Genomic DNA, 10967 nt, shown 5'->3' with positions numbered 1-10967 from the left:
TCATACTTCACCACACTGGTGTCCACATGGCAGTTAACCATACGTCACCATGCTGGTCAGCGCAGGTTGGCGAAGGCAGGCCCTGGACCAGTTCAGATAGCACTCATAACTGTCATAAAGCAAACTCAAGAGGGTTGCTGCAAGTTTCCTAAATTACACCAGACCATGTTTAAAATTGTCAAGATTCAGTGTAACTGTTAAAGGCACTTAACTAGCCAGCGAAAAGCAACTCATTCTGAATGGCTGCCTTGTCATTTTAACTCTGAATTCCTTAAACATTAGGACAGATGATAGGAGTCATTTTAACACGTAGGATTTTGCGACCAATATCCATAATACAGGTTGTTTTGGGTTTTAACCCATAGATATAAATGCCGCTAAACCCGCCACCACCCGACAGCCAATTAGTAAGGTTTGTCGCGTTAACAGATGAGTCAAATTTATACTCACCAGTCAAACTTTTCACTCAATGTTTCTTTTTAATATTCAAGATTGAAGACTAAATTGACCCTTTTGTTACATTATATTCAACCCTCAAAACCAAATTGTAAAATTTAAATAAAACACATGTTGACATTAACAGCATCCAGCAATCGACACGTACTACACAAAATGTTTTATTTCAGTAAAACACTTGACAGACATTTCACAACAAACCATTAAACAAGTTTTTCAAAGAATAATTGTGAATAAAATAACCAATAAAGCCATCTTGTCACAAACGTTCCGAGACAAACCTAGTTTCATCATCATACAACTTACACCAGAATTCAAACAATCTAAATTCCAAATCGTTGGAAAATAATGTACGGTAAAAATAGTTGTTGCAAATTGCACACATTTCACTCAGTGTGCATTCTGCTATGACAACTATTTAACCAAAGCTGAAAAGAGTACACGTTGTCGTCAATATGAAACTGCGTTTAGAAGGGTTCAAAAACGCATGGTGTCGGCACTGCAGGTCACAGCAGGCAGGGTGAGAGATCACCGTCGTCTCCTGTCCGGGCTTCTGCTGCGCCGACGGCCACCAACCCTACACAATAACGTCACGAAATGCAATCGGGTTACACACCTCCAAAGCGAAGGCTCAACCGTTTCAACTCAACTGAATCTTAAGAGACACTTGAATACCCACCAACATAACCTGTGTAAAACTCTGGTTGAGCTCTAGATAAAAATCCATAACCAAAAAAACACATGCTCATCTTAATTTGTGAGTGTGATCACGTAGGGTTATTTATACATGCTATCACTTCAAATGACAAACTATTATGTGCATTTCCATGTATTTAGATGGTAGTTGTATGTCTATCAGTATTGATACGTTTACGTGAAATATTTTATGAATAAAAAAACAACTATTTAAATCGTCACAGTGGATCTCACTTAATCCCACGTACACATACAATGGTACATGCTACTGGCAGCATTGAATAAATCATCTTTCTTGGCTTTAACATCATAGCTGACACGATTGAACAATTATTAAATGTGTGTCCCTCATCTAAGTCAACAGCCATGTTCCATCTTAATTTTGGAGCTTTCGTGTTTCTCTAACCCCTCCCTCTCTCTGCCTCCGCCCCCTCTGTCTATTTAAGGCCACCCCACAGAGACGATCACCCCTCTCTGTACCTGTGTTGCTCTCTCTGTGTATCTTGGTGATATCTGTCTGCTTATATGTCTGTCTGTGGTTTTCTGGTTAGATTTTGTCGCTATTTCATTATACCTGATGATGATTGCTTGTGTTGCAATCGAAACGTCGTATGCTATTATTTAATTTATTATTTTATCTTTATACGTGACTTTACCGAAAGAACCAAAGAATAAGCCATGTTCCACTGTGCTACAAAACTTGCTCTGTTCACTGCTTAAAACAAAAAAACAAGTGGCTTGATGGACATGACGAGTACAAATTTAAATAAATGCTTCTTCATGGCTGTGCCTTTCCAAGAAGGAAGCAGCCATCCACTATCAAATTAAAATACTCATTGCACAAGTTGTATACAAACATTAAACTAAACTGTACCTTCTCTTGTGCTTGGGAGGGCCTCGGACAAAAGCCCAGTCAACGGCAATTTTCTGGCCCAGGATGTCTGCCCCATTGAGACCCTCCATGGCAGCCTGAGCCTCCTTGAATGTCTCGTATTCCACCAATGCATATCCCTGCAGAAAATATGTTAACAGCACCTTTAAACGTGTTGCACTTGTTTTACTATTACGTCTACATGTGTGACTTAAGAGATTCATTGCATGCAAGAGAGAAAAATCTCTGCGTTAAGTTGAAACATGGATTGTTGTTAAATTGTCTTGACTTCACTTGCTAACAAACAAGTTAACAACAAAGATGTACATAAAATAATTAATTGTCAATTTTACTTTTGATGACAAGAATTAAAAATGTTTTCCTTTTACAATGTATATGTAATTTCTTCCTCTGCTCGTATTTTTTCCCCCAAGCCTCCCTTGTGGCAAAAATGTCCAACAGAGGTGCGCAGGTTACAGCAAACAAGGATGTTAGTCTTGGAGGCACCTTGAGGAAACCTGTGCGACGGTCCAGGTTTAGATGCACATTCTTGATCTCGCCAAACTCTCCAAACTTGTCATGCATGTCGTCTTCTTGGGCCTCCTCGTGTACGCCCGTCACGAAAAGGATCCAGCCTTCTACCGCTGGAGAGCAGTCAACGAAAAATGCACTTCAACACCACACACATTTGTATTGCATTTATTTAAGTCATAATGTTATCTCAAAGGTAAAGATACATTACCACTTAGCACCTGAAGTGATTTGGGAATTACACAGAAAAAAATGCAACTTTATTTTTTTACTAAACATTTGTAATTGGTTACTTTGACAACTGGGATAACAGTGGTAGCAATCACAGCCATTTAGGGCTAAACTTGGGCTCAATTTTGGCGGATATAAGCGACAAAAAAGTGTAAATACGTAAAGCTGTGTAACTCAACTATAAAATCAATTAATATCTTGGTCAGACATTCATCATGAAAGAGCTTTTTTATGAAACATCAGTCATGCAGGGGGATCCTTGCAAATTTAAATTCACTGGTCTATAGTTAAGACTGGTGATTTTTTGATAATCAATAGGATTACTCCACCAAAAGTGAAATTCCTGGGCAGAGGGACAAATTCACATTTGCTACAAATGATATTTTGGAAATTCGCCAGCCAATAACTGGTAAGTGCAGGGATTCTAGCATAAACTGTGGCTTAAAAAGAGTGATGTGTAATTCACTCAGCCAGAGGCAATATTTTGTTTGAGGAAACTTCACTAAACCTAATACATAGTTTCTAAATCAGAATTATGAAAAGGCCAAAGCAAACTTTCTTTCAAAACAGTCTATGAATTGTTTTCAGATGCACCAGAGATCTGTAAAAAATGTGAATCATGTCCCCAAATGTTTAGGAAAATGCAGAGAACACATTGGCTTTTTTTTAATTGGTTACGTACATCTCTGTGGTCCAGGCTCATCACCATCTTGCTCCACAGACTCATAGTCCTCCTTCTTTCTGCTCCTGCCTCCTTCATCTTCATGACACAAAACCAAGTCCGAAACACATCACAAACATACTGGTCATCCTACCTGAAATAAACATTTGGCATATATGTACTGAAATAATTACTGGAATTGTATTCACAAAGGCCAAGATATGTAGCCCTTAATGAAAGCAGCTTATGTACGTATTTTATGTTGTTTCAGAAACAATCGACTCTTCAAAGAATGCAGGCATCAACAACATACCTCCAACAAATCCTCGACCTTTTCGTTTCTTCGCCTTTTCCTTCAGCTTGTGAATACTCTCTAAATAAAAACACAACAAGCAATGATTATTGTTTAGGTTACACCACACATCAATGCCATCCATGATTAGACATTCCACATGAAATGCATTTGCTAATGCTTGGATCCTCACCTGTACCTTATTCACTGTCGTTTTTGCCCATATTTCACCATTCTGGTGAGTTGATGAGTTCACTGAATTACTATACTTAACCAATCTGGTCAATGCATGTAAGTTGACTGCATGCCCATACTTCACTGATCTGGTCCGTGCGTGTGAGTTGACTGCACGACCATATTTCACCAATCTGGTCAGTGCATTCGAGTTGACTGCATGGTCAAACTTCAGCAATATTGTCAGGGCGTGTGGGTTCACCGAATGACCATACTTTACCAATCTGGTCAGTGCGTGCGAGTTAACTGCATGTTCTTAGGGGCCATCCATTTAGTACGTACGCAAAAATGTCAAAACTTGACCCCTCCCCCCACCTGCGTGCGTACGCTTAACGCACCCCCCCCTGAATCCTATAGAATGGCCAATATTTAATCCACGCAGAAACGATAAAGGATTAATAATATTAACGTGTTTAAGCAAACAGATAGTCCACCGCTGGCTGCATTAAATAATTAAGCTGCGCATCTTGGCCACTTATTTTGCTGAGCTGCGTGATAGCTCGCAGTCAGGGATATGGTGGCATCCAAGTGAACTCTCCCAGTCCCACTTCTCCCGGTAGTACTTGTTGTCTGACAGCTGAAGAAACTGAATTGTGGCTCATTTGAAGGCCAATGTAGACAAATTAAATTAAGTAACACGATTTTTGTTACTGGGTAGTAAATGTTATTTTCTAATTGCTTATGCGTCAAAAGTATAGAAAATGGCTATCATTCCCCACAAACTTTGCTTTTGTGACCAGGACTTTAAGTGAAGGAATGACACAAATGCACACCGCGTTTTCTCATTGAAAATAGGTACATTTCAAAATATCACTGTCCTGGTCACAAAGGCAAAGTTTGTGGGGAATAATTGCAATTTTCTGTACTTTTAAGGCATACGCAATTATGAAATACCACTACACAGGAACAAAATAAGAATACACTTATTAGTGTTATCAATGGAGTGGAGTATTAACTTTTCTTTTGTGTATAGGTCACAAAAGCAAAGTTTGTGGGGAATAGCCACTTCCTGTACTTTTGAGGCAGAAGCTATTGGAAAATAAGACTTACTACCCAGGAACACAATGTTTTTGTTAGTGTTGTTATCGAGGCATCACCCCCCCGCCCCGTTTCCTATGCGTACGTACACTGTCAGTAGACCCCCCATACACAAGCGTACGCATTTGGGTTACGTACTAAATGGATGGCCCCTTACTTCACCAATATGGTCAGGAGGTGCGAGTTCACTGCATGACCATACTTCACCAATCTGTGAGGGGGTGTGAGTTCACTGTACGACCATACTTCACCAATCTGTGAGGGGGTGCGAGTTCACTGGACGACCTTACTTCACCAATCTGTGAGGGGGTGCGAGTTCACTGTACGACCATACTTCACCAATCTGTGAGGGGGTGCGAGTTCACTGTACGACCTTACTTCACCAATCTGTGAGGGCGTGCGAGTTCACTGTACGACCATACTTCACCAATCTGTGAGGGGGTGTGAGTTCACTGTACGGTCATACTTCACCAATATGGTCAGTGCGTGCGAGTTGACCGCGTGAACATTAGAACAAAAACAAGTCTAGTTTGTCGAACCCGCAGGCTTTATCCTTTAGCTGTACCCCTTTAAGTTGAGTTCATTCTCCCCCACGCTGCGCCACGGCTTCCAAGCGCCGGGGGGGTGAAGGGGGAGGCCTAGGCCCAATCCAGGCAAGGCCTCGCTCCCTCACTCGCCGTTACCCCACCGCCGCACGCCACCGCACGACCCGGCACGCACCGTCGCCTTCGTCGTCCATCTCGAAGTCTGCGCCCACCGCCTCGTGAAGGTCGAGCACGTCGGCCATGGCTGCGAAAGAGACGGAGCCCGCGGAGGTTTTTTTCTTTTTTGCCGCGAGGAAGCCCGAGGAAGAGTGGATGGGGGTGGAGATGGCGCCGACACCACGTGGGTACCCGCCTCAACCAATCGGCTTGCGGGAAATCCGCTCACGTGGGGCGACGGCCACCACTCGGGCGCGTGTGCGGCGGTAGCCACGTGGGTAGGGAGTAGACCAATCGTGAGAGAGCGGTGTTGGGTGGAGGGAGGGGCCGGTGGGGGGGGGGGGCGAGCCACGTGACCCCCGGTGTGTGGGTCAAGCCGGCCACATGTCCAGCCGCCACGTGTTCAGCCGCTTGCCGGCATACCTAGAGCCACCGGGCGTGCTGGGCATGCCGGATAGAGGGGGATACACGGGCACGACACGGGGTTTGAGAAGGGATGGACTGATGCGGTATACAGGGGGATGTGGAGCTGAGTGGACTTGCCAATGACTGGTAGCAGTGTTGTCAAGATCGGCCTCTGTGGAGGAGGCTCGTGAAGGACGCTGCTGCTACTGGGCAGTTGGAGGCAGTCGCCCTCCAGCAACAACAACGGAGGGCAGAGGAGCGATGCTCACAATAACTAGCTCCCACTTCAATTTCCGATCAATTATAGGATCACACCATCTTTGAAATCCTTCCTAGGAACTGGCCATGCCTACTACCTCGTATCTCATCTCATTAATCTCCTCCACAAACTCTCCACTCCTGCAATAAAGTCTGCGCCCACCGCCTCGTGCAAACAAACTGGCAAAGGAGGTCCCATGATGTAGCTGCTCACCCCGAGGTCTCATTACTCTGATAGTGCTTGTCGTTGTGGTTAATGCAGACATGATTCCTTGTTAGAAGGTTTCAGTTTGGTGTTTTAACATCTTAACACCTGTTTTGTTTCCAGAAAAAAGGGGAAAACCTATTCTCAAATACTTCACTATCAAGCCCCCATAGAACCTTCACTCAGTGGGAGATCCCTCATCCTCTGCTCCCCTCATTCATCTGTGCTGTTAACTCTCCCTGTTCAAGTCTACTCACTGCCTCTCTATACATGATTATGCCCACCGTGTCTGTACAACGTCTTGAAATGTCGCCGCATCTGGATGCTACTCATAAATTCCAATTGTACAGGGTGGTCCAGATGTCGTGTGACCTTCCAATTAATTAATCCCTAACATTGTATTTGTTTGCTTAAACATTTATGTTTTCACATCCATTGCTAGACGAAAAAATATTAAGTTTTAGAGAATTAAATGGACTAGCCTGTACTGTGATGTTGCAGTATTACCATACTGAAATAAATTCCGATTTTGGGCTATATTTTTCTGCATGCCTTTTTGAAGTTCTGGGCTGATGAAAATGAATATATTGTATATTGTGCATTAAACAATGCAGTATATCAAAGGTGAATACTATATTGTATCGTTCATTTGGCACGAGTGACCGTTTAAAATTTGCAGCGCTTTCGGAAGAAGAATATTACACGCTGACATTTCACCTTGAACAAATGTTAACATTCTAAATAGAACTGAAGGCACGTTGGTGCCCAATTAGATTGATATATCTTCCAAATTGAATAGTTATACAGCATGCCCCATAGCATTTTTGTGCGTTCGTCGGCGAGCGTGTTTGCCATTCACTCAGCAGTGCCATCAATGACGGAGCCAGGATTCTCAGGTTGGGGGGGCAACCCCTCCAGCAACGAAAAATGATATAGGAGTTGTTAGTAAGTAAGGACCTATCCCTTGCTTTTTCATCGACGCGTGTGCGGCGATGGCGCAGCCATCGATCGAGGGTCGAATTCGAACCGTGTGTGATCGGCATCGCGCTCGCTGAAGGTGTTTGCCTTTAGGGAAGTCGTGTATTGTATAATCAACTGCGCACAATTTTGTAAGTCACTTATAACTGCTTTGCCATTACTTATTGCCAATTATGGACTCAGCCTATTGTCCAATCATCTCATAGAGTCCCTGGCACATACTAATATGCTACGCAGTGGCAGTGGGGGTCGCAAAATGCCGATTTATTACTAATAAACCCTATTGATCCGATCGAAATTAGGGATTTCGATCGGATCATTGGGGGGGGGGGGGCACGTGCCACTCCCCCCCCCCCCCCACTGGCTCTGCCAGTGAGTACCATGGAAACGGGCACCACCCTGCAAGCATGCTGCATGAATGGACACAATTAAGATCTCGTTTCAATTCTAAAATTGCATTTCTAATTGCTTTTGCGTGTCCGCAGTTTGTGGGCTTAGTTAATACACACTGTCCTCCACAATTGGTAGCATTCATGAATTCGTTTTAAACTGCTTGATGGAATATATGTCGAGCCTCTTCCGACGAATTTATAATAAACAAGTATCCGCATGAAGTGTTCATTGCAGGCTTCCTAATTGTGTAGCTTTGCCATAATTTAAAATTCTTGTGTGATTTCAATATTTCCCCATGGTGACAATTTCAAAGTAAATATATTCTCTTGCTTCATGCTTGTTAATATCATTGCAATGCATTTCATAGCCTTTTCTAAGGGCCTTCAATATTTTCTGTAAAATAGTGAATGCACACACTGCATGTAATGTGTTGGACTTTAAATGGACTCTGCATGCAATGGTGAACGGACATTGAGAGTCAATTCATTTGTTAATCCCTGGAGCTGCCACACATTCTAAATGAAGCTTCGCATTGCACTCGTCAATATTGATGACCCCTGGCTAAAATTGACCTTAACGGCTTGTTCACTGAATGTAGCGGTCTTTCCTGCTTGTTCGCTGGACCCGAATGCCCCAGGCATTAAACCCTCCGAGGGGAGGGCCAGGAGGGGAGAGAGATGAGCCAGGAGTTCCTCCATGCGCGGCTGACCCACGCCGTGCCAGCCTTCAAAGAGCAGTGGGCGATGGAGGAGGCCGTGTGCTCGGTGGCAGATGACGGGGAGCTCTGCATGCTGATATGAGCTACCCGTCGGAGGCCGTCGGACTGCAAGAAGAGCTGCGTGCAGAACGAGAGAGAGAGCGAGAAAGAGAGAGCGAGAGAGTGAGCGAGAGGTGGGGGTTTTACATAAAGCTAAGTAAAAAAAAATGTTTACGAAATTATGAACGAAGCAAAGTGCCGAATACACGGAGCATCTTCTTGTTTGCACTGATCGTAAAAAAGAGAGGAGCCAGAGGAGGGAGGGGGAGCCAGGAGGGGCGAGAGAGACAGAGGAGCCAGAGGGGGGAGAAGAGCCGGGAGGTAGGCGGGGGTGCAAGGATGAGGGGAAGAGATAATCCAGGAGGGGAGAGGAGACAGGAGGAGGGAAAGAACGAGGAGGGGGCGGGAGTCAGGATGGGGAGGGCGGGAAGAGCCGGCTGGGGGAGCCTGGAGGGGAGAGAGGAGCCAAGAGCGGTGGGGGAGGAGTGAGGACGCTTCTCCCCTCCACTAGGGAGAGGAGGCACGAATTTTGAACACGTTTGAAACGCGTTTCTCTCAAATGGAGAATTGAGAGAGGAGTAACGCGGAATCCCATTGTCGCCACGGCAATCCAGGAGACCTGCCTCGAATATCTGTGATAACTTCGAAGCTGTGAGTGACAAACCTTACCAATTGGCTGTGTATGGGTGGTGCCGGGTTTAACGACACATTTATATTTACGCGATCTAACCCCCCCCCCCCCCAAAAAACCTATATTATGGATGATTTTGGTCGCGGAAGCCTGCGTGTTAAACTGTGAGTGAACTTGCTGATTTAATTTTTTTGAACGGTAAAGACCCGTGGCGGCTTCGCGCCTCGTGGTCAGCCTCGTTCTTGCGTGGAAGTGCCTCGTGGCCTCTGCCAGGGGACGACACAAGGGAGTCGGCTCCGCCTATCGTGCCCACTGAGTATTGTAACCTTGACAGGTACGGGTGGGAACCACCTCGGTGCCGTAGCCCAGAGTTTCAAAGGATAGAGAAATTGAACGATTGCACAGACTGATTGGTTTCGCTTGCATTTACGAATTGATACAATGTTGAACCTCTACATCATTGGAACTCCTTTGCCAGTACCAAAATATGAGAATAGGTTTTCCCCTTTTTTTCTAGCAACAAAACAGGTGTTAAGATGTTAAAAAGCCAAACTGAAACCTTTTACAAATAATCATGTCTGCATTAACCACAATACTTGTGGTCAGAATGCAAAAAAATGTACTCTGATAAAAAAAATGCATTGTCTTTGAAACTGATTGGTCCACACCAGAGACAGCTTTCTTTTGAGCCGAGTCTCAAAACGGTGTTAGACCAGAGAACGCCAAAAGTATGCCTTAACACCTGTTTTGTTGCCAGAAAAAAGGGGAAAACCTATTCTGAATGTCTAGCCTAGCGTTTAATTAATGATGCAATAGTTTAGTATTGTATCAGTACATTCTGCTCTTCGATTTGCACCGGGTGTACCATACAGGACCCACCATTGTGACCTCTACTAAAATCCAATCTTACATCACGTGATGCAAGACTACATCTACATTGGTCCCTGTTCATCCATAAAATCTGAGCTATACTTAGCAAATTCATGATCATTTAACTCACTCTGTCTGTTGTTGTCGTTGTTGTCGTTGTTGTTGTATCCTCAAATCTTGTAACTCAATTTTAATCCACTTCCCAATGTGGTATCGACTGCAAACTTGGAATACTTATGTCATACTGACGACAGTACTATATCCTATCATAAAAAATACAAAATATATTTTTCAACATTATTTTTTATATGTTATGTTTCGGCTTGGGTCTAATTGTCCACGCTCAACTGACGTTGGCTGTAATTGGCCACGATCCCTTACGTTATGGCAAGCTTCGGGGCCACTTCCTGGAGTCGTGGAGTTCTTCCATTACTAGTACATTTAATAAAAGCGTGTTTCTAAAAAAGTTTTTACAAATGTTACTTATTTCCTTTTAAATGTCAAAGGAAAAACCAGTCTGTGACTCGACTCTGCCTCGTCTTCGGCGGTGGAGGATTGCTTCCTCTGCTCTTGAGGGGCCACTTTGAGAGGGAGGTTTGGCATTGGGCTTTTCGGTGTCTCCAGAATTTCACCTTTTTAGTGGCGATAGCCCCAAAACATTCCCTTACTAGCGTACTCTCCTAGAGTATGAATCAGCAACACTTACGTTTTCAAAGGCAACCTGCCGTATTTGGGAGAATGTGCGTGGGATTTTCATGA

The 10967-nt window shown here is 44.0% G+C and overlaps 1 protein-coding gene across 1 annotated transcript; it reads right to left on the bottom strand.

The window, feature by feature from the left end:
* Positions 1 to 601: 601 nt before the first annotated feature.
* On the bottom strand, positions 602 to 5910 carry RBM8A (RNA binding motif protein 8A). Its single transcript, XM_061558237.1, has 6 exons — positions 5731 to 5910; positions 3760 to 3819; positions 3468 to 3545; positions 2531 to 2667; positions 2027 to 2163; positions 602 to 1033 (listed from the first exon to the last, which is right to left on the bottom strand). Exons 1-6 carry the CDS (start codon positions 5795 to 5797, stop codon positions 985 to 987), a joined length of 528 nt encoding a protein of 175 aa, XP_061414221.1. The 5' UTR covers positions 5798 to 5910; the 3' UTR covers positions 602 to 984.
* Positions 5911 to 10967: the final 5057 nt, after the last annotated feature.

This window comes from Lethenteron reissneri, chromosome 24 (assembly GCF_015708825.2).
Source record: "Lethenteron reissneri isolate LAM-NWPU_2019-01 chromosome 24, ASM1570882v1, whole genome shotgun sequence".
Lineage (NCBI taxonomy): Eukaryota > Metazoa > Chordata > Hyperoartia > Petromyzontiformes > Petromyzontidae > Lethenteron > Lethenteron reissneri.
Note: the sequence above shows the minus strand (reverse complement) of the source record. Positions and strands in the feature narration are given on the sequence as shown.